Consider the following 23,026-nt stretch of genomic DNA (forward strand, 5'->3'; position numbering starts at 1 on the left):
TGGAAATAAAGTGCTTTTATTTTAAAAACAACATTTAGAAACCAACACATTTTCCTAAAGTTTTAACATGTAAAAAAACCAACAACTTTGCAGCTCAATCGGTGCATTACAAAGATCTGCATTAAATTAACCACAGCCAGCATTTAAAAAAAGAAAAAAACAACCGTTCAGCAGTTTTGGCAATTTGATTACTATAAAGAGTTTTTCAGCCCCTGAAAGTCAGACGTAGCAAAGCAGAGACCTTTAATAAGTGACAAGAAAAAGTGAGCGAGTCCCGTGGAAATACCTGCATTTATGTGTAAAATTGTCTTAAAATATGCGCAGATCTTCATCCAAGTTACAATTATGAACAGACAATCTATGTTAATGAATAACAGACAAAATTATTGTATGAAAAGACATCTCAGATAGCTTGTGATCAAGAAAAGTGGATTTGCATAAAGCTGGAAAGGTTTACAAAGTAATCTCAAAGATTCTAGATATTTATCGGTCCACACTTACATAAACTCTTTAGATATCACTGTCCCTCGAGGTGGCACCCAGCTTACGTTTTCCACCAGCACTGTGAATGTTTAATAGGTATGCTCATTGAAGACAACATTATAATGGTCTGTGTGTAATTTAAGCACGCTTTGTTTTTCTATACTTGTGACTCAGATGGAGATCAGATCACATTTTATGACCAATTACTACAGAATCCAATGGTTCACATACATTTTCTTGCCACTGCAAGTGGTTGGCTGTGTGAAATCAAGTATAGTGGTTAATGAATGTTACTAAGCAAACACCCTCTTCATGACATTTTTAAGTTACAAGTTTAAGTAAAACTTCTCAGAAAGTTTAGTCAGAGTGGCACCACGTAAAACTGTCAGCATCCCTCCAATCCACTGGAACATGCTGAAGAGACCTACTGGTGGCGGGCATGCGTGACCCTTGTGCCTGTGCTGTCCTTTCTATTCCTCTGCTCAGAGGTCTAATGTTGTTCATGGCTACAAAAGGTCGACTGCCTTTAGGAATCAGAAAAATGTCCACAATATTGTTTGTGTGACGCTTTCTAGGCAGCTTGACAATTGAAAATCCACAGTCAGGCCGGTCTCTGATTTTGCATTTTTGAACTGAAGTGATAATACTTGAAGTCAGAGAAAATATACAGTAAAAAAAAGGACAGGCCAACCCCTATCCAACAGCAACATGCTGTTTTTTTTAGTGTACATTGACAAAGTACAAGGAACTCACATGAACTTATGACCTTTTGACCCACTGAATCCCCCCTTTCTGAATCAATATTGGTATGGCACAGTGATATTAATGATACCATTTTTGCCCCGAAGAAACATTACCAGGCGAAAATTTCATAAAGTTTGACAACGGATTAATAAAATACACTTTAAAACATTTCTAAAGTGAAGGGAAAATGTGTAAAATTTGAACCCTGAGATTTATGTTATACAGTGAGTCCATGGTCCTCAACTCTGTAGGAAAACTATCAGGAAATAAAAACAAAACAGTGCCACCTTAAGTGCCACTTCCTTGGGTCAACACACTATATGAAGTCACCTTGAGTAGTCAAATATTTCTGTTGACAGAACCTAAATGCTGCTGTGATTCTGAGTTGGAAAAAGAAAATAAATAAATTGAACCCAGAACCCATTCCAAATGATGCCCATGCCCATGAATGCAGCATGAGCAAGGATACCAACTATGCTGAGATAGAAATATATAAAGGAGTATGTTCTTACCAAAAATACCTTTTGGAAAAATTGGATACAGAGAGTTTGATATTGCGTGTGTGCAAAAATTATCCGTTACAGAAGGAAACCTGCGGTTGCATAGACAGTGGCTAGGAAGGAAAACTGAGGTGTGGTGGTTGTTTCTGGATCTGAAAAAGTTGTATTATTACAATTCCCTCTTATCCCTTTTACTTCTCAGTGAGCGAAAGCTGCAATATCCTCTCCAGCTCCTCTTCCTCCTGCTTCCTCACTCTCTCCTCTTCCGCCTGAGCTCGTGCGGAGAGCTCCATGGCAAGGCGGAGGTCTGTTTCGGGGCTGGAGGCAGAGGTGGAGCTGGTTGCACTGGAAGTGTCTCCAAATTCCACTAGCACCCCCTCTGGGATACTCCTAGAATGACAATGACGGGGGAATGAGAGATGAAGCTGTTCTGTGGCTTTTGCGGACTCGTGCAAGTGGTGAACAAATACACAGTGTTGTCTAAATTCCTGTAGGACCTGAGAGTAGCAGCAGTTAAATGTGTTGCTTTCACTACATGTAACACAAAGTTGCTGTGATGGCAGGCAGCCATAACCTGTGTTCTTACCTGTCACTCAGGCTACTGGGGTTTACATCAGTGGGGTCCCCATCAGCATCATCCAAGGTCCCCTCCTACAATGACACACATAGAAATGGGGGTTAGGAGGGATGGAGGGGGGTAAACTCCAAAAATCGGGGGGGGCATGGGAGAAATGTGACCAGAACTGTTTTCAGACATGACATGTCAGGAAAACTGGGTCCAGACATTTTCCATAGTTTGCTGTTCACATATAAAGAATGCAGCAGAGGATTGTCCCAGTCAGATGTGTTCACAACAGCTGGAAAATTTCCAGAACATTCAGGTGAGGGCGGGTACCTGGGTAGAGAGCCCACTCGGTGTTCCTGCTGTATTGACATATGGGCTCAATCTGACATTTATCTAAGTAGAGGGCTGGAAGGAAAAGTTCCTGGAAAATGTCAGGACTTCAGTGCATGTCTGAGAGCAGCTAAAGCGTTTGCAAGGGAACTGAGTGATTGTTCTGACCTGGCCCGGGACTCTGCAAGACTCCAGCAGACTCTGATGGATGGCGTACTGCAAAAGCTCCTCATCATTGTTGGAGATGGGTGTGTGGCGGCTGCCTCCTCTGCGGTGGTAACTGACGGGCACCACAAACACTGAGGGACACACCTTGAACGGAGGCGGTGCTGAATGCGAGTGAACCAAAAGAAAAAGAAGAAAAAAAAGAGTTGCAAACATGCAATCTGGATTTTAACAGTTATTTCTGCCGCAGTCATACTGACTGCATCCTTACCGGCAGCGTCTTCATCTTCTCCGGAGGATGTTGGCGTGGCTGCTGGCGTGGCTGCTGGCGTGGCTGCTGGCGTGGTTGCTGGCGTGGATGCTGGCGTGGCTGCTGGCGTAGCTGCTGGCGTAGCTGCTGGCGTAGTGCTCGCTTCCTCTGTTGTACTGCATTTATTTACATTACCGAATGTAATCTTGGCATTGAGTACATGAAACAAGGGAATCTCTGGAAGAGAGTAACACATAAGATATATTAAAAAAAAAAATTTAAAAACAGAAGAGAAATACTTTCTTCATAGTCCAGTCTCTATAAAAATCTCACTCACCTATTTTCACAGGGAATCCCGGAGGAAAATTGAGGGTCACAAAGTCTCTTAACCGTGCAAAATGGGAACTTGTCCGGGCCATGAGGTCAATAATGGGGGTTACCTGCTCCACCAGGGACAGAGGATGTTCCTCACTCATCCACAACGTACCTTTGAATCTGCATGAGACAAGATTACAGAAAACATTGCACACAACTTAACTTCACGACATAGACAACACACAGCTCAGAGGAATTAAGTACGAGGGTCTTACTTCTGTGTTCGAATGCTTAGTTCAATGGGTCGGCCGATGTCTCGGTTCCCAAGGTCAAAGTCGGGATCAAAATATTCCTCCGGAGTGATGGCAGTGGGATTGGTGGCAGTTGCATACTCAAGAGTAAGGTCCTATCAAGTCAAAGCAGTCATATTAAATGAGCCACGCTTCAAACGAGTGGGAACTAAATTTACAATTTCAATTTCAATGTAATTACTGAATACATATCATACCCCTTGTGCACTTATGTGCTGCTCCACAGTCCCCAGCAGAGACTCCAGGATGTTCCTCTCACCTTTTATCAAAAAAGGCAAACTTTTAATTCTCACAGACACTCACAAAAATCAATAGTTTAACATATTTGGACAGGAATATCAAAACGGGAAAGTAATACCTGAAGAATATTTGCACTTACTTTTTATCCTGGCTTTCTCCTCGTCTGTAAGATGCTCTGTCCTTGTCCTGATCACCACATTTACATTGTTCACGCTGAAAACCTGAGGATACAACCAGAACCTAATGTCAGGTACTATGATAAATGAGCTGCAACGATTTCAGTGAGAACATACTTTAGCGTTATAGTAAAAAAATGTCTGAAGAAGTATAACGTCCTGGAACCTTTGCATCAAATCCATTGACCACTTCCGTTTTGTCAGTTCTCCAGCCCCATATCCCAGACTTGTTCCTGTGAGAACACAAATCACCATTACCGGCATGTTCTTCAGTTCGGTGCAACAGTGAACACAAATATGGAGTTTGGCATTGATGTTTTATGTGTTTGACAAGTGAAAAAGTCAATCGTAAGAAAGGCTTCCAAGACAAGTATAATCAAAGTTATCTGTCAAGAAACTAATGTTTCAGGAAGTTTTCCAGGTGAAGATTAGCAATACAATATGATGAAAACATAATAACCCACTAGTGAATTTTACTAACATTTTTATATCTATAGAGCGCAACAGTGAGTGCATACTTTTTTTACGTGGAGAATATGAGTGGGATTTTCACTTTCGGAACCTCACTGTTGCGTTCTACCGTAAGTTATTAGTTTGTAGGGGTTACAAAACACACCTACTTAAAAGTGAGCACTGACCGTCAGACAACCTTATAATAAATATGTCAGTGTAGAAATCACATTTTAGACAATTAGATACTAGAATGACAGAAGACGTATGTTGCAGTGGTTGGAGCGAAATGATTCATATGCCTAATGGAATCACTGTTTACTCAGCAGCTTCCCTCAATGAGTGACCATATTAAAATGCCATGAGAAGTGTATACATGCCATGGGAATTTAACACTCATGAAATATTATCAATAGCGAGGGTCAAAGACATTCTTTGCAAATTCATGCAAATTGTGAGAAAAAGCACAGCAGAAAAGAAAGTTGTGACTCTTGCCTGTCAAAAGCGATATCCTTGGTGTCCAAGTAGGTGTTGACAATGGGAGTAGTCAACCTTTTGGCAACTTCCTGTTCAGCCGGCTGCATTGACTCTAGTGTGACATCCTCCATTTCTTGGGAAATGTTGAAGCGTTCAGTGTCCACCACTTCATCATCATGGTTCACCTCCATCAGCTCCGCATATGAATCTGTAAAAATATAATCGGGTACATATTTAAATCCTTTTACAGAAATTGTACAAATCAGTGAGAGCATTTTGTGCAACAGAGTTAAAAGACACACCATCTCCTCTGAAGATGTAGCTCCTACGCCCTCTGATCCAGGTCATGTTTTCAAAGCCTAGAAGAGTGGCGTCCACTCGGAGGCTGGCGCCACTTTTCCAAATACGACAGACATCACTTGGACAAACCCGGGACAGAAGAGGGACTGTGAAGCAACAGTATATGAATGTCCCGCAAAGGGAAGATGTGTCCACACATGAAAAACAAAAACAAATGCTTCACCAACCAAGAGACAACTATGTCGTTTTTCCTCCATGACCTGATGAAACCTCTTGACTTGTAGATATTCAACTATAGGATTCTTAGGAGAACACACTTGCAAATATGTTCTCATTTTACATACTGAATTACTGATAACACGCCTGTACGTCATGAACAGTTTACTGTGCATACACCTGCTTTCTTAATTTTGTGACACACAGAGACATACTTACTCCAACTGGTGAATTCCCACTTCATTTCCATATAGAAATCTGGAGACTGCGGATGAAACGATAGACAACGGACCAATTATTTCTGTATTTTGCCAGTAAATGTTTCCATTCACAGGTACAGATGGAGAATGGTATAAGATATAAAGTAAAACCTCTCGGATTTTTGACAGCAGCTCAGGCACTCCTCCCAGAGCAGTGGAGGCTTTGAGGTAGTCTCTGCGCTGCAGCACTAACTGAACCATCTCTGGGTCTCCGGTGCTGACAGCCTCCTGCAGAACTACACAGAGACAGACATGTCTTAACAAACCACTGAATGTTTTCAGGTGACCACATCTGTTTCCCAGGAGTAGCAACGATCCATTTAAAAACCTCAGGAGAGCGGATATGCGTCTTCTTTTTAAAACCAGAAACCCCAGTAACAGTAGAGGATGTGTAGGTTAAAGAACAAAGGTGTTCTAACAACCCATAAATCCTGGAAACACATATCTGCAAGAGAAGTGAAGGACACGTGCAAAGGCATCACAGCATCCGTTGTATTTTCTCAAACAACTTTTAGAACTAACCTGTCCAGCTCTTTCCGTTTTCTTTAGTCACTTCAGCGCCGTGTCTCAAAAGGACTCTCACCGACTCCAGGTGCCCGAGTGACACGGCCAAGTGCAGAGGCGTCCGACCTCTGGGATCCACAGCCTCAATGTCATTCTGTGGAAATGAAAGGAAAAGTCGCTGTTCACCTTCGTTTTTGTTGTGTAATATAATCTAGGCAACCATGATAAACTAAATACTGTAGCCCGGACATGAACAAAAGAGCGTGCTGTGCTGGCTACAGAAAAAAACAATGCTTCAATTGTAACATAGTCACAGTTTGAGCAACTTTGAATATGGGTCAACACAGATAACGATATATGCCTGCAGTAGCCGGGACAGTGCCAAGTTAGTCCGGGACAGACCTGGCACCATGTCTGGTCATCGTGTGAGTCACGCTGCCGAGGTCAATGTGTTATTGATCGGCATTGTCGGGCAGAAACAATTACAGCCTCTGGATCATAGTAGTTATGATGCCACGATACACTTTTAACTGTGAGGAAAAACAAAGAGATGAGAGCTTCGGGAAAACTACGTTGAAAAACACATTAGTGGCATTAGATAAGGTAATCCCCTCTTGGTCCCACTGTGGGGGGAATTTGCCATGTTTGAAAAACACACTCATAAAAAATTGAACATGCCATATAAATTACAAGGAAATAGCAAAACGATATACACAGTGCAACAGGACTGCACAGCAGATATTGGAATTACACAGAAAGACGGTGAGTCTCTGACGGACCAAGAACTGACAGTGAATGTGATTAACAGAATCACAACGTACCAAACATGTTGACATTCTGTGAGTGAACCAGCTCGTAACTCACTCCACCTGCTCGGCTCGGAGTGGGCCGGTGAGTCTGCTGCTGGGTGGTTGTTTTGTTGTTGAGTAAACTTGCAAACACGTTGATAGCATCTGTCAACGGGACGCTCCGCCGGGTGAACCAGCTCGCGCCCGGCGTCGAGCTAACGAGCACGAGCGTCGTGTGTCTGTGGGATTAGCGCGTGCGCGCGTGTGTGTGTGTGTGTGTGTGTGTGTGTGTGTGTGTGTGTGTGTGTGTGCGTCGACGGACCTGCGGTGTGGTTATTTGTGCCTCCAGCCTCCGGTAGTCGTTCTCCCACACGGCGGAGTGCAGGGGGAACGCCGCTCGGATGTCATCGCTAACGTTAGCCGTGGACATCTTCCTCGTCACGGACACGCTCGCAGTGCAACGTTAGCCTCCGACGATCACAGCCATGCGGGAGAGCCGCGGTAGCTGCGCGCTGTTATGGCCCCGACGTACGACGAGTGCGACCCATGCATTTGAGATTGGACAACAACGGCGTCGAAAATCCCCAAAACCGCTGGCCAACTTTTGTCCAAGCCTTCCCCCTAAATGAAACTTTTGAACAAGGAAGTGGCAGCGGTATGAACCAACACTGATGACGGGGGGTGTCTTCCAGAGAAGAATACTGACAATCGAATCGATAACATCTTAACAATCCGTGTACAATCCACCGTATTCTTTGTGCAACATACAATAGAAACGGCGCTTGTATTTAAAATGATCGCCTTAAAAGAAGAAAGAAAGAAAGAAAGAAGAGTCCGTTAAAGATCGGACGCTACCATTCAACATTGACGCACGGGGGTGGAACAAACATCCGGACATCCATGGTCACTGCGCTCACAGTGGCTGCGGCTTCTCCGGTGGTGGCCGCCCCAGAAGCCACTGACCTGCGGCTGCAGCTGCCACCGTTTGTCGCGGCAGCCGCCGACCAGCCGCTGTTTGTTTGGTACTGAGAGAAGTTTAGAGCCGGACTTGACACAGGTTTGAGGAATTGACGTGCAGTGTAACGTATACTAGTATACATACATACAAACATATTTTAGCATTAATTGTATTGCCTGAGTTTACTATAGTAATTTGTGTTGCTCATTGAGCTGTAAAGTATACTGGGATAAATTACATATCTCAAGTGCAAATAAATATTTCAGGGGGACCTGATGAATGTGATCTCACGTGTGTGTTAGTCGAGATGGAGGAGTGGACTTGTTGCAAGTCAGTCATCTCTGAAATCAAGATGTGCGTTTCCGAGAGAACTTTGTTATTGATGACGTAATAATATTTGCCCCAGTTTGTGGCAACAGCGACTACCTGCCACAGCAGCCAGTGCAGTGACCAGTAAAGTCTAGTAGCAGCAGCACCAAGCACTGGAGCCAATCCCAGCTGACATTGGGCGAGAGGCGGGGTTCACCCTGGACAGGTCGTCAGCCTATCTGTACGACATTAAGTAGTGTAAAATTATATATGCTCTATGATAACAGCTTATATTAAATCATTTCTGGTGGTCTGTTTCATCAACGTACATTTAGTGTCAGTCACTGCCTATATATATTCTTCCAATTGTGTAAAACAATTGATTTATTGAGTTCCAGTCAATTTATTCCAAAGTGAAAGGAATGATGTGAAAGTTAAGTGGAAATCCAGAGAGCGTAGTTCCCGTTATTAGTTGTAACTGGTTCTTTTTTTTTTTGTAAACTACGGCGCTAAAGGGTGAATGGATCAAACTCACCTCCTGCGCCTATTTCAATCGCTGTTGAGTTGCCCTCAGTCAGGTCTGTCAGGATGTGCGATCTTCAAACCACAGCGAACATCAACGAATACATCGTGTTGTATTGTGCTTCATTCTTATTTGTGTGTGTAAGATCAGTGTCACGCAAGACACGCGCGGGTTATTTCTTTTAATGCTACCATGTGTGGCTGGTTATTTCCTGAGAGGCTAAACGGTGGGCACAGTGTGCACCTTGTCACTGGGTCACAGTGGCAGCAGCTGCCGCTGGGTACGCTGCGGCTCCATGTAGCCCCGCTGCCTGTCTGCAGACCGAACACTCGACTGCCGAGCGGACGTAGACTAGTTCGCCAGTCAGGTGCTAAGTCGGCTAACTTGCCAGGCAGAGGTGGTTGTACCTCACACGTGTGGGCCGCCGTGACAGTGGTCGCAACGCAAGACGCCAGCCTTGATTTAAACGAAGCAGCAGGTCGCCGCTCGGGGTGTGCTTAATGAGCTAACTTGTGGGTGTTGCTAACGCGGAAGGCGTCCACAGGGTAGTCAATGTGAGCTCGACGGACACTGCAGTCTGCTCACGGTGAAAGGCGCTTCTTCTTCCGGGAGTCGAGGATGTCTAAGCGCCTGCGAAACACCGAGGTCTGCGCCGATTGTAGTGTCCCAGGTAAGCACGTCCCCCCCCCCCCCCCCCCCCCCCCCCCCGTTAGCCACTGTGTATCCACTGAGGCGTGCGCCCTGTGGACCAAGTGAGCCGCAGCTCAAAGCGGATTATCGGTGCTGGCTCACGCTTTGCAGCGATGTAGATCACGCAGTCTTGTTGTCAGTGGTGCTGACAGATCAGTAACGTGCTACCTCCGGGGCTCAGGATCCAGGTACACCTGGAACAGCTGTCCCTCTAAAAAAACCAACCGTTTCCATACGGTGTTGTTTGCTTTACACGGGTCAGGCAATCGCAAGTTTGTCACGAGTCAATAGCAATATGTCAGGCAAATTTGAAATTGAATCTTCCATCTTGAAATCTCCTCCTAGACCAGCAGCAGGGAAGTGCTCTGCGAGCTCCCATGTGTGCGTCGTCCACATGCAGGCCCAGGTGTGGGCTGTTGGTCCACACGGATACAGGTGGCCCGTACTGAACCATCTGTTGATGAGGGGTGTCTGTCTGAAGGGACACCTCCAGCGGACACCGGCCTGATTTATAGTGGATACATAACCATTTGACTTGTGAAACAGATACTGCATTTCACGACCTGAACCCAAACCCATATCTCTTGGTCAGATCGAATCCATCTGCAGTGACTTGGCAGCAGATTTACTAGACGGAGACATGTCCAGCTGAGATGTTAGACTCAAACGTAGTACAGTGTCCACATTATGCCGTCAGAGCAACGTTGGCCCCTTTTCAATAGATTTGTTGTGCGCCAAATAATATTTGGGGGATGAAAGAGAATTGGAAATTCAGCTTTTGCTGAATATTTCTGTGAAAGGCGAACAGGCTCTAGCTGCGTTGTGTCTGAGGTGCGTTCAGAAGTCCCCTTCATACAGGAGTGACGTGATGTTCTTCAGCTGGCACAGGAAGCAAAACAGGATGCTCAGTGAATCGACCGCATATTTTCAACGCAGAAGGTTTTGTTTTTTTTGGAATGGCACCACAGTGCGAGAGGGATTATTCACTGTTTTTAGAAATGTATTGCTTTACAGATGGTTAACTAATGTAGGTTATTTCATATCTGTTGCACACACAAAAAAAGTCAAGAAAAACCACGTTTTATGTCAAATTAGTTTGTCAAATTTGAGTCCCTTGTTTCTCATCACGTCATTCATACTAGTTGCCCCCCCCCCCAGGTCTCCACAGCAGCTGGCCTGGATTGCCCCTCCATGCAACTGTCACCAGTTGTTGGGTGGGAATATTTATAGTTTCAAAGATGTGGTATTAAATTTAGCAGCACTTGTTGAGGAAAGCGTAAAAGAGGCATGTCAGCACTAACACTCGCGTCTCGGTGGCGTGTAAGTTAGGAGGAGACTCTGAAAACTGGGCACCAGGTGCAGCTGTTCCTCCTACACCTCAGCTGCTGCTAATGCACTTACAGTCGTCTTTGTCTGTCCTGTCCCAGAGCCAGACACACAATCTGATTGACAGTTAACTGGCTATCGGTGCAGCGTATTCCTTAGGCATAATTTTGCTCTTGAGATATTTGTTGGCGTCCGTCAAGACAATACAACACAATACTGCGACATTCGTATTAGATGAAGTGTGCCAAATAGGTCAAGGTTAAGTACACATGTATTTTGGTCAAACAGAGTACACTGTTTCGTGTGCACGCCATGCATTACCTGAGTATGCAACACTAGAATTCTTGATAACGTATAGCTCATTGTTTTACAGTGTTTTTGAAAGCGGAAGCTGTTTGAATACTCAACAATAGGTTTGAGGTGCTTCGACCTACAGCTGTTGGTCTACACTTCCCTTTTTCACAACACAAGGCTCCACCTCAATAAGGCCTTGAATGCCTGTTGAACACACATTCAGTCTATAATATTTCTGTACTACTTTGTATTAACTGTTCATGTCACACTAAACTGAATAATGCCTCCAGAGGTCTGACTTTCAAGGACAAGATTGGCACCATTGTGTATTTTTCTTAATGTCAAAACATGTAATGAAAAGACCAAAACGTCATGATCTTAATGAGGATGTAATTGTTTAAACAGGTCAAAATGTCAACATTTTCAAAAAGCCTCAGTTATTTCCCAAAACAACTGGACACTGTTTAGTCAATTTTACTTAGACAGGTGCAAATACTTTATTTGTTGGGGACTGTACTCGGTCATGGATTCATACACATTGGTTAGTCTAGTAAGTATTTGTAGCACGAGGATGGTGTATGTGGGATTGACTCAAAATTATCTACATTGTAATGAAGAAACATGTTTACTAGTACAAAGCTGTGGCTCACTGATGCTCTCCAATCCCTTTTGGACAATTGCACAGAACAATATGTCACATCTGGATTTGGTTACAAAGCGAGTACTTGATCTGTGAATGGTTGGTTGTTGTGGCCTTATCCTGTAAGACGCAGTTTGTGATAGTCGGTTGCGAACATCGCACGTTATTGGGGTCTTGTATACGATCAGCATATAAGTGACATGAGTAATGGTGGTGAATATGAAGACATGAGATGACACATTTCTCTTCCCTTGCAGAACCTCGCTGGGCCTCTGTGAACAGGGGTGTGTTGATTTGTGACGAGTGCTGCAGTGTTCATCGAAGTTTGGGAAGACACAGCTCCCAAGTCCGCCACCTGACACACACGCCATGGCCTCCTACACAGCTACAGGTAATAACCCCACACAGGGACATTTAGATTCACATTAGCCTCAGTTACACATTGAAAATACTCTCAGCTGTGAAGTTGTTTTCCTGAAATGCCTTGAGGTCATGATATCCTCGCACAGTCTATATTAGTGTAGTTTTAAATTCAGCAGCTGTGCCTCTTTGCTCAAGATAAATCTGCCGAGAGCAGTTGTGTATCAGATCCAACTGAGGAGATTGATTTTTGTCCGAATATAGAAAGTGTTTGTTGAGGAACGGAATTGTTAACAGCTAGACAGCATGCATGCTATATCAATGAGTTACATTTAATGGTTTTCCTTTTTGATTTCCCTTAGATGGTTCAGACGTTATTCAGCAACGGTGCAAATTCAATATGGGAGCACTCCCTTCTGGACCCTGCATCTGTGATGAGTGGGAAACGCAAAGCCAACCCTCAGGACAAACTGCAGTGAGTCATAATTGTTTGAAATAATTGCTTTTTGCTTTCTGTTAATTGTTTTTTGAACTTAAAGTCGTGGTTATAATAAGTTCATTGTCTCCCTTTGTTTTCTTTTTGTACCACGACATGTTCAAAAGCCCAAACAAGTCAGAGTTTATAAGAGCCAAATATCAAATGCTGGCATTTGTCCATCGCATGCCTTGCCGGGAGGATGACAGCTCCACAGCCAAGGATTTAAGTAAGGTTAGTAGAAATAACTGCTCTCAGTGTTCAGGAAAAAATCTGAACTATGATTTTGAACAAAGCTTTACTGTTGAATTTGAACAATTCAAAGTATGATTGTTTTTTTTTACAGCAACTTCACTCCAGTGTACGCACTGGGAATCTGGAGACTTGTTTGAGGTTGCTATCTCTCGGAGCACAAGCTAATTTTTTTCACCCTGTAAGTTTCACCCACTTCATATGAGAACCCAAATTTTCGTCTGTGCTTTCTCTTTTCTATTGATTGGAGGTTTTAAATCTGCTTCTCCTCCAGGAAAAAGGAAACACTCCCTTGCATGTAGCTGCAAAGGCAGGGCAAGTATCTCAGGCGGAACTATTAACCGTTTACGGGGCAGATCCTGGAGCCCCCGACAGCAACGGCAAAACTCCCATTGACTATGCAAGGTTAGTTATTTTCAGTAATCATTAGTGAACACAAAATATTGTGGGCCTAATTGGGGAATTTCAGCCTTTTTAAATGTTTTTTAACTTTAACTCGCCTTTGTAGGGAAGCCGGCCAGCATGACCTGGCAGATAGACTGGTGGAGATTCAGTATGAACTCACTGATCGACTGGCGTTCTACTTGTGTGGGAGGAAACCAGGTATGCAGTGAGGGAGATCTGCAATTGAAATTAAGATGTGTTTAAAAGGAAAATGGGTTAAAGAATATGTGCATGTAATACTGTGTGATTCTTCTGCAGAATCAGAGAGGTCGTTTTTTGTTTTTTTGACTCTGTTACACTCAGTTAACGATAAACCTCATCTATGTGTTATTCCATGTAGCTAAATACAGCCACTGATGATATTTAATTAGTTTGATAAGAAGTGCAATGATTCTGGCAGTCATCCTGAACTTTCCGGTTCCTTTTAGATCATAAAAACGGCCAGCACTTCATTGTTCCACAAATGGCCGACAGGTAAGAGAGCTATGAGCTGTGAATCAGTGTGATGTAAGTCAATATTCAGTTAACATGTGCCCAACTAATCGGGTTTGACTTAAATGGAGCCTCCAGAGTGAGAGCAGTGAGGCAGTTGTTTATGATTGGATTCTTTCGCTCTGGGGCCTGTTCTGACATGCTGGTTGAGCATCTGTTATCTGTGCTGCAGGTAACAGACCCAGTGAAACAGTAGACTTACCAATAAGCTCTGTAATTGCCACAAATTATTCGCCAAACACCTTTTAAATCTCAGCTCTGTTTAACCTCTTGAACTGAAATGTTACATTTGATGTTTTTCATTGCTCCCTTATGACGGATAAGGAACATGTAAGTATTAATCCCAATGCGCTATGCACCGTGTTGACCTTTCAGCAACAAATAATCATGAGAGTTCTGTTCTGTTTCCAGCAGTCTAGATTTATCAGAACTGGCCAAAGCAGCGAAGAAGAAACTACAGTCTGTGAGTGTTGTTGCAGTGTTCAGTTGTTGAATTTCTCTGAACTGAGCTTTGTTCCATCCTGTCACTATGTCGGATTAAATGTCATTTCCTTACTTTAATGCAGCTCAGTCACCATTTATTTGAGGAACTGGCCATGGACGTGTATGACGAGGTGGACAGACGAGAGAGCGATGCAGGTAAAAGTTTTTTGTTGTCTTGTATCCTGAGGCTGGATTGTAGACTGAAACCAAAATAGTTTTTGGTGTGTTAGTTAAAATGTCCGCAATATTTCACTGCAGTCAACTTGGATTGATTTTATGCTTATTCTGGTTCTTGCAGTGTGGTTGGCCACACAGAATCACAGCACCCTGGTGACGGAAACAACAGTGGTGCCTTTCCTTCCCGTCAATCCAGAGTATTCTTCAACACGAAACCAGGCAAGTCAGCTTTACAGAACTCTCGCTTCATTGTTGTTTCTCTTTATTCATATCCATTTTGACCTCGAATTGGCCTTTGTTTTTTTTTGTTTTCAAATTAGGGGCGACAGAAGCTTGCAAGATTTAACGCACATGAATTTGCGACGCTTGTGATCGACATACTAAGCGATGCCAAGCGCAGACAACAAGGGAATTCAGTAGCCAGTCCCAAAGGTCGGTGTCTGATTGTTGATTTATTCCACGGCCTTGTGGGCACTGAATATTTCTTGCTTGTTTAGCACAATTGTAAGTTATTCCACTCTGTGTCCCTTTGTTCTAGACAACGTGGAACTCATCCTGAAGAGTGTGGCTGTCAGGCATTGTAGTGATAACCAGGACAATGACCAGCCTGACTACGATAGTGTAGCCTCTGATGAGGATACAGATCAAGAGCTCCCCTCGAGCAAAGGAGATAGGACCAAGGTGTCGTAGCATCACATTGATGAATCAAAAACCCTGGACACTGTCACTCTAGATGCCTTTACCGTTTTGTTTTGAATCCCACAGAGTCTGGACTCTGACCTCTCCGACAGCCCTATTACCATGCAAGAATACCTGGACGTGAAAAATGCGCTCTCTGTCTCTGAGGCCAAGATTCAGCAGCTCATGAAAGCCAACAACAACCTGAGTGATGAGCTGAGGCTGATGCAGAAAAAGGTATCCACCGAGCTCCACCCATAAGATCACTAACATCGGGGGGGCCAGCCTGGGGGGGTGGGGGTGGGGGGGTACAGCGGTCGGCGGCAGAGCTCTTCTCCTGCCCAGTGTGTGATCGCTCTCTGGTGTGGAGGCCCAGCCTGTGGGTCACAATGAGGGCCGAGCTGCAGCGACATCCTGCTGGTCCACCCTCTGTTTTGGCCCGCATGTTCAATTTCATAGCTTGAATGTAAACTGGAGATCCTTTTTTTTTGTGTTTTGTTTTTTTGTTTTGTGGATTTTAGAAGAACAAATGCTCCAGTTTATAACCAACTCAGTTTAGTCTTCTTTTTTTGTATTATATAAATTATAGTGAAAGCTGTGCTATCTAATGTTACTAACAAGCATGTTTTAAGAGCATGACATAATTGACTGGTTTTTATTCCCTTCATAGTACATAGTGACTAACTTGAATTGTGTGTGCCTTGCTTCATCACATATACTGTGTTTATGTTTTTATATGATTTCCAGCTGTTGTTTTTGATAACGTCCTTTAGTACATGTGGATTTATTGTTTGACATGTTTATTTAGCAGTTACATTTCCTAGACATTTCATGGAAAGCACACTCCTCAGCTGATGACCCAACGATGTTCTAAACATGTTACACCGACGTATTTTGTCAGAATGAATCTTTGACAGTGAGGGTACATATTTTTTTATCATTTTAAAAGGGCGTTGATTTGTGTGTTTGGAAGGAGGACGCTGAGCATTTGTCTCTCGTTTCTTGAGGTGACTCTTGGTTCTATTTGAGGTCATTCTCTCACTCTCTTGCAGTAGACACAAAGCAGTGTAAGCGTACGCTGTCTATGACATATTGTGTTAGTCCTTATAAATGATCATTTCACTGGACGGATGCACGACATAGTTCAAATGCAGGTTTGTCTTACATCAAAACACAATTTCAAAAACAAACTGGCACAATCTTCAGCTTAATTTGGAATTGGAGCATTTACCAGACACCGGCAGATGTTAGAAACGACCTCCCCACTTTCACTGACCAGTGGCTTTAATTAAGGCAAGTTCATCTTTCACAGAATCCTCTTGATTTTGTTCATTCTTGAATGCCTCTAAATCTCTCTGTACTGTAGCTGCACCTTGACTCAAACGGCACCTTGGTTGCGTACCTGTGAAACAATCTTTTGCTTGCTTTTCACTTGCTTTGCTATATGTTTTTTTTATTCAGACCACGGGAAAAACTCTCCCCAAACAAAATTTATTTGATCCCTCTGATGTTAGGTGGTTTCAAATGAAACAAGAGCTAGTAACTATGGATGTTGTCGTTGAGAAAACTGGAAGCTGTTTCAGGAACAATCACAAGCATTATCCACTTTGTGGATATCGTAGCACAATAACACAAGTTAATTATTGTGGGGAAATGTAACACTATCCTTCAAGAACATTCTCAGCTAATAAAACAATTGATTTAATGATTTCAAATATTTCTCTGAAAAAAGCGAGCATTTATTATCACTGAAGCAGCTTCAGGTTTTGTAAACTGGTGGTGACAAGTCAGAAACTGTTTTCTTTGTGAGGGCTGTATCCAAATATTGAATTTCAATTGACTGAGCTCTCTGTTTCCTGGGTATAAATAAATATATTCATATCTAGAGGAACAATGGGAGAAAAACTGACGTGATGTGCTGTAAACACAGAATGGATCAGGACAGGGAACAACGCTTGCTTTGCTGAGAGCACCTCTTAGTGTGTTGCTGACCGTCTCTTCCAGCTGCAATCTCTGCAAAGCGAGAACACCTCTCTCAGGCGGCAGGTCCCAACCAATGTCTATCAGATCCCCAGCGGTTCAGACTACCCAGACCCTTCCAGTCCCTCGGCCCTGAAACGCCGGCAGTCCGCTCTGGCCAGTCGGCCCATGTCAATGTATGAGACCGGCTCGGGCCTGAAGCCCTATCTCCCTAAAGGGGAACCTTCCTACCCTGAGGAGGGTATCCCCACCCTGCAACCCTTCCCACCTCATGTAAGTAAGAATGTAAGTAAGACCTGTTCCCTGCTCTCCTTTGCCATTTCTTCTCCACCGCAGTGTTTCCATGACCTTTCCTCTTAATTTCCCTCTACCCTGTCTGCAAACCCTGTCTTTTTTTCTTCTGCTTCTTTTAAACTTGTTTTTCTTCATTCTTTTCCACTGGGTCGTCGACAGAGTCGTCAAAAAGCACAGTGCCATTTATATAAGAGTCAGTCCCATTTCACTTTGTCCAGTTTTGAAGCACACACACACACACACACACGAGGAGTGTCTGTTTATAGCTGTTGTTTACTTGGAGTGCTGCTTGTCCGTCACACAGACGCTGTAGCTGTACAAGCGAGGAGATGCTGTTGTTATGACAATCTGAAGGTTTTTGTATTGTGTTTTATGTTGATGAAGCATTAAAACTACCATACAAATACTCTGTGTTTTTGTAATGCATGTCAAATCCACACACTCACTTCACCTCCTCACCTCTCTTTGATTCAGATAACATGGAGTTGGATTTGAGCCCATGAATAGTAGTTTTCTGGTCCCCTTTTTTTTGATGAATTAACATATTTAGGCTCCTTCTGTAGTTATATTTCTTCCGTGACACTGTTCATACTCAGGGAGTAAATGTTGGGGAATGATCTGGAAAAACAACATATCATTGATTAATTTCTTACCCCTCTGTAAATTAATTTTCTAATCCTGAGAATGGTCATATTTATTGCACTGATATAGGTTTCTATGTGCTCTATTCTCAATATACAGTATCTAATTAAGCCACAACTGGCTTAAAGAGGTTTGTGGGACGTCTAATATCATCTCGCTTTATAGTTTATATAAGCTTTTCTTTTTTTAAGTTAAGAAATGTGTGCTTAAAATGTGATTTGAACCCTTTATTCAGACAGAAAGGGGCGCTTTTGTGACCACCTCTTCATCCCTCCCCTCATTTCCATCAACCCTGTCCTGGTCGAAGGACGAAAGTGCTCAAAAGGTTAAGTACAAGCTCACTCGGTCCAAACCTCGTGGGGACACAGCAAGTCCACCTGGAGCTCTTACTGTTTCCACCTCTTCCCGTCCTCCCTCACCTTTCTCTGTCGCCCATATGCTGACACTTGTCTGCTCCGCTGCATGAGCCAAGCCCCCGCTGACTGCGCTCGCCGCCAGAGCAGCATCATCCTCCCTGCGCAGCTAAACAAATGGGATTGTGTGGTTTTGTGAATGCAAAACCTGTCCACCGAACACTGAGCAGGAAGTTGCGCTTGTGATGCGGCATCTGATGATTTTAATGCTTTTTCTTTGCCCCAGAAAACTGCATAGCAGAGGATGACTGACTGTCAGTAGTGTTTCCTTTTTTAAAAACGACTTGTCTGTAAAAAAAAAATAGGAAAAGTTATTTTGTGAAATAGATTGTTAATTGTATTATTTATACATCTGAAGGCGTTTAAGACAACAATTTTTGTTCATTTCAAATCCTCTTGGTATAAAGAAAAACCCTGTTTACCTTGTCTCTAACATGCTTGGCCATTTTGCACATGCTGTCTACAGTCGCAGCAGATTGATCATCTCTTCATCAAAGACTAACTGTAACATGCAAACTAATCGCTTTTCCTGAGGCGGGCTTATGCGTGCCGCAATGCATGTTGTACGACAGAAGTGGAGGATTTTATGAAGATTCTTGGACAAGGACTGAGAGGTTATGAACATGTTACATTCAGGCTGTGGCCCGTTTGTCTCTGCTTCCTGTTTGTACACGCAGCTTTCAGTCTGATCATGAATCTGCGTGATGTGAAGTTATAGTAAGCATCTACAGACCACAGTGAACCCTACTGTACCTGATGGGAAGACGAGAGCTTCCTGTTTCCGTTGTACACTTCAAAGTTGTGCTGCGTGTGATTTGCTTTTATTTCTGAACCCATCTGAACACTGACTTCCCGTCCTCAAACAATAACCCTCTGGTGTTAACTTCTCTTAAATTTGGAGAATGAGTAAAGCTTGTGTATTCAAATGTCATGTTTCTAGTGGTTCTGATCATTTGTCTTTTGTTTGATGGTTTTGTTAACTGTACTCGACGAAACTGCCTTTACGTCAAAAGTTTAAAGGTTTTCATACGCAAATTCACATATCGTCACATTTAATGATCCGGTCGATTTCTCGCAAGATGGCTTTCGTGATAATGTCACACAGACATGAGTACACTATGTGAAATCTGCACAGTCTGTTTTACTAATCCTAATATGAATGCTGTAAATCTATTAATATGTGCTCTTGCTTCACAGCTTTATTGGCTTGTTTCAGTCATCAGCATCACCTTTATGCTTCCATATTCCAGTTTGACGTTGTGACACAGTTTTGTCGTTGGCACAACAACCAGAAAAGGGCCCTTGTATCACAACATATGTTTTTGTTCTTTGTCTACGAATTTGGAATTTTTTTTTGACAATTTTTTGTCTCCTCTCTTCCCTCTAGGCCTCAAAGTTGGATAAGCAAAGCAGCATGCCGGAAAGTGACTATGAAAACACATTTTATGACTCCGAGTTGGAGGATTCAGGGTAAGAGTAAAGTTGGAACTCGCTGTCAAGGGAAAGTTACGATTTCTGCTTCATAAATACAGCGTAAAGTTTTAGCAGTAGACATCATTTCTTATGATTTTTACCCCTGCAGTTTGTGCAGGAGGGGGCGGCTGAGGAGCAGTGGCTGGCTGGGGGAGGGCAACTCTATCCCTGAGCTGGACAATCTGGAGACGGAGTCAGACCCAACGCTTCCCAGCACAGAGGACGTCATCCGCAAGACCGAGCAGATCACCAAGAATATCCAAGAACTGCTGCGAGCCGCTCAGGACAACAAACATGACAGGTCAAAATCTATAATGTTTTTTCAGTTCAGGATCTGGTGTTTACCTTTTATTCTCTCGCTTCCATTTGAAACCCTAAGTTCCTCTTACATTCATTATTATTCTATTATGTTTACTTCTGTTTACCTTCTATGATTTCCCCTTGTCCCCCCCTGTAATCTCCACTCTCCCCCTCATTCTACCTCCACTCTGCTCTGCTGTCATGATGTTGTTTGGGTGTTGCGGTGTCCCCCTCCCTCGCTCCTGTGAGCAGACCCTGTGAGCGTGAAGGTGTGCGTCGGCTCAGGCACAGTCTGGGATGCTTCAGCACTCTGGTGCCCTGGGCTGAGAAGGCCCCGCCTCCCCTTCAGCCACTCAGCCTCCGGTCCCCTGACCCCACCTCCTGGTACTCTGGCTTCTGTCCCTGCCTCCCAGGCACAGTTTCATTTTCCTCTCCATCACGGTTTCTGCTTCACCCTCTCCTCTCTCACCCGCTAACAAGCTGACTCTTTTTCTTTGATGGGCTACTGATCGCTTGAACTTGTTCAGTTTAAAACTTCACTTGATTGTGGGGGTTTTTTCGTGTGGAAGCACCGAGTCTGAATTGACTTCGGTTAGTTAATGAAACGTTCATTACAATGCATCCGTGCAGCAGCTCGCTTTTGATGGATGTACTCGCAAGTGTGTTTAATGTTATCCATAATGTTTAAATACAACATTGTTCTGACGCAACTAAAATGTGTTCAGAAATGTGTGTTCAATAACATGTTTTGCGTTGTTAACCTGAAGTTGAAGCATGCATGATGTGTTGTGAATATGACATGGCACCTTGCATGTTAAAACCTTTGGTTAAATGATGTGTCGTCAATATTTGTGTGGATGTGACGTCCAGATGTTTAACTCATCGACAATCTTCTCCTCACAGCTTCATGCCCTGCTCAGAAAGAATACATGTGGCTGTAACAGAAATGGCTGCCCTCTTTCCCAAGGTATGGAAACAACTTTACTCTTTTATTTATTTTGCTTGGAGAGCGAGAGAGAGGTTCCGTCCGCTAGTTTATTTCAAGGTCAAAAATACGGAAATCTTTTCAACTGTGCCTATAACCGGCATGCTCAAATTAAAAAGGAGCGAGTTGCCCCTTAATATATATTCTTGTGTATTAATCATACATACTCTGAAGTGTGTTTATTGTGTTTAAAATAAATCGATAGGTTCTGTTCAAATTCAGTCCCAGGCCACCAGAGGTCAATGTGCTTCTGAAGAATCTCTATTAAACCATTCTGCTGACCCTATTGAGATGGTATCAAGACATTTTAACCTTCCTCTGCAGAGGCCACGCTCGGAGACCATGAGAGGCTCCCTGCGCTTGTTGACCTCCAGCGCATACCGACTTCAGAGCGAGTGCAGGAAGGCGGCGCCTTCGGAGGGATGCCCAGGACCGGACATGCAGCTGGTGACTCAGCAGGTCATCCAATGTGCTTATGATATTGCCAAGGCCGCCAAGCAGCTCGTCACCATCACCACAAAGGAGAACACCAACTAACAGCACTTACAGGGCTGCAAAGCCGTTAGCATCTCAGTTTTGTTCTTATATTTTTTAAATCATTTTGTTGAATTTTTTTTGTATTTGTGGTATATGCATGCATTTGTTTTTATAACTTATGAATAAGTATTGACATTATTTAAAGTCAACTGTGGACAAATTCCACGTGTCAAGGGAAAACGTCAGCAGCTTAGTTTCACTGATGTCCAGCTGTTGTTGTAGCACAATTTCTCTTGAGGTAACGACAACGTGCAGCCGAACAGGGAAAATATAACGGCTTCTGGATTTCTCTTTTAAAAATGTGGGTAAAATCTTACTTACAAATACCCCTTTAAAGCAGTCCATAATGTCTTTCATTGGGTAAAGGATTTAAGCACAGTACAGTAAACCTATATGACGTTAAAGGTATATGTTATCAGTCCAAAGCCTGGCACAGATGCTAAAAAGCCATTCATTGATCTATTGTCATCGCATGCTATTGTAAACAGTCTTGTAGCTAAAGGTGCTTCCTGTCATTAATTACACTGTGCAAGCATCATCATCATACTGAAAAGCTTCATCATCAAACAAACAAACAAACAAACAGACCATTTAGGTGTGTGCCATTAGGTATTCGGAACTTCATTCATGCACACGTAGCTTTGCCCTGCTGATGTTTGTTGCAACTAAAAAGCTGTCTATGTGGTTTGTCGCCTGGCCCAGTGTAATCCAGCCTGCAGTGCACTTACTGCAGCCATTTTTGTATGTTGATTTGCCATGTCACTGAATGCGAACTTGTTCAGGGGGCAAGTGATGTTTCAACAGCACCAAAATGTTGTAATGATTTGGTGTGTTCCTAACATGCTGTAAACTGCCCTGCAACCTGGGGTCTCGTGTGCCATTGCAGTGTTGGTGATGTTACGAAATATTTAGAGCGAAGAGCCAATACTGTACGTACATCCATGTGTTTTTGAGCTCTGTTCCGTTGCTGCTAGTTTTGTATTCAATGTGCAACATGTGGGATTAGAGCTGTAGACATCTGTATTCTTGTGCTTCCCCAACGTTCATCCTCACCAAGTGTTTCAGAGTTCGTGGTCATTTTGAAATCTGATCAAGGTAATGTGACTGAATGCAGCTCTTAAGTTGCACTTTGGTAAAATAATTATTTTCTAAATAAACTTAATTTATAACTACAGCCTGTTGTGGTTTGCCAACTTTTGTATTCGTCTTGCTCTTATTGTTTTAATG

The 23,026-nt window shown here is 43.3% G+C and overlaps 2 protein-coding genes across 15 annotated transcripts; one reads left to right on the top strand and one right to left on the bottom strand.

Annotated features, from left to right (window-relative positions):
* Positions 1-7,709, bottom strand: ankrd13a (ankyrin repeat domain 13A). Of its 2 annotated transcripts, none has more exons than XM_035638725.2 (15): positions 7,397-7,709; positions 6,305-6,440; positions 5,894-6,018; positions 5,742-5,787; positions 5,309-5,452; positions 5,025-5,214; positions 4,246-4,312; positions 4,043-4,124; positions 3,861-3,922; positions 3,628-3,758; positions 3,375-3,532; positions 3,059-3,274; positions 2,791-2,951; positions 2,314-2,378; positions 1-2,117 (listed from the first exon to the last, which is right to left on the bottom strand). In XM_035638725.2, the coding sequence occupies exons 1-15, from the start codon at positions 7,502-7,504 to the stop codon at positions 1,919-1,921; spliced, it is 1,890 nt and encodes a 629-aa protein (XP_035494618.2). In that variant the 5' UTR covers positions 7,505-7,709; the 3' UTR covers positions 1-1,918. The 2 variants fall into 2 exon arrangements, with proteins under 2 accessions (XP_035494618.2, XP_035494619.2); XM_035638726.2 differs by lacking the exon at positions 7,397-7,709 and adding an exon at positions 7,108-7,278.
* Positions 7,710-7,989: 280 nt separating this feature from the next.
* Positions 7,990-22,973, top strand: git2a (G protein-coupled receptor kinase interacting ArfGAP 2a). 13 transcript variants are annotated; one of them, XM_035638717.2, is made up of 22 exons: positions 7,990-8,131; positions 12,072-12,205; positions 12,537-12,649; positions 12,778-12,883; positions 12,996-13,082; positions 13,176-13,306; positions 13,410-13,504; positions 13,774-13,819; positions 14,162-14,167; positions 14,249-14,300; positions 14,404-14,476; positions 14,619-14,716; positions 14,818-14,929; positions 15,036-15,178; positions 15,263-15,412; positions 17,180-17,428; positions 18,327-18,416; positions 19,892-19,974; positions 20,087-20,278; positions 20,530-20,661; positions 21,181-21,244; positions 21,587-22,973. In XM_035638717.2, exons 3-22 carry the CDS (start codon positions 12,537-12,539, stop codon positions 21,797-21,799), a joined length of 2,235 nt encoding a protein of 744 aa, XP_035494610.2. In that variant the 5' UTR covers positions 7,990-8,131; positions 12,072-12,205; the 3' UTR covers positions 21,800-22,973. The 13 variants fall into 13 exon arrangements, with proteins under 13 accessions (XP_035494610.2, XP_035494604.2, XP_035494605.2 ...); XM_035638711.2 differs by lacking the exon at positions 7,990-8,131 and adding an exon at positions 9,111-9,534; XM_035638712.2 differs by lacking the exon at positions 7,990-8,131 and adding an exon at positions 9,111-9,534 and having other exon boundaries at positions 14,252-14,300.
* Positions 22,974-23,026: the final 53 nt, after the last annotated feature.

The sequence above is a fragment of the Scophthalmus maximus genome, chromosome 19, assembly GCF_022379125.1.
Source record: "Scophthalmus maximus strain ysfricsl-2021 chromosome 19, ASM2237912v1, whole genome shotgun sequence".
NCBI lineage: Eukaryota > Metazoa > Chordata > Actinopteri > Pleuronectiformes > Scophthalmidae > Scophthalmus > Scophthalmus maximus.

Coding starts and splice junctions, on each gene's coding strand:
- ankrd13a (XM_035638725.2), bottom strand. CDS start 7,504: ATGTCCACGGCTAACGTTAGCGATGACATCCGAGCGGCGTTCCCCCTG. Junction 6,441..7,396: donor CACAAATAACCACACCGCAG/GTCCGTCGACGC, acceptor TCATTTCCACAG/AATGACATTGAGGCTGTGGA. Junction 3,923..4,042: donor GGAGAAAGCCAGGATAAAAA/GTAAGTGCAAAT, acceptor TTTTGATAAAAG/GTGAGAGGAACATCCTGGAG.
- git2a (XM_035638711.2), top strand. CDS start 9,483: ATGTCTAAGCGCCTGCGAAACACCGAGGTCTGCGCCGATTGTAGTGTC. Junction 12,650..12,777: donor AACCCTCAGGACAAACTGCA/GTGAGTCATAAT, acceptor CATGTTCAAAAG/CCCAAACAAGTCAGAGTTTA. Junction 14,301..14,403: donor CGAAGAAGAAACTACAGTCT/GTGAGTGTTGTT, acceptor ACTTTAATGCAG/CTCAGTCACCATTTATTTGA.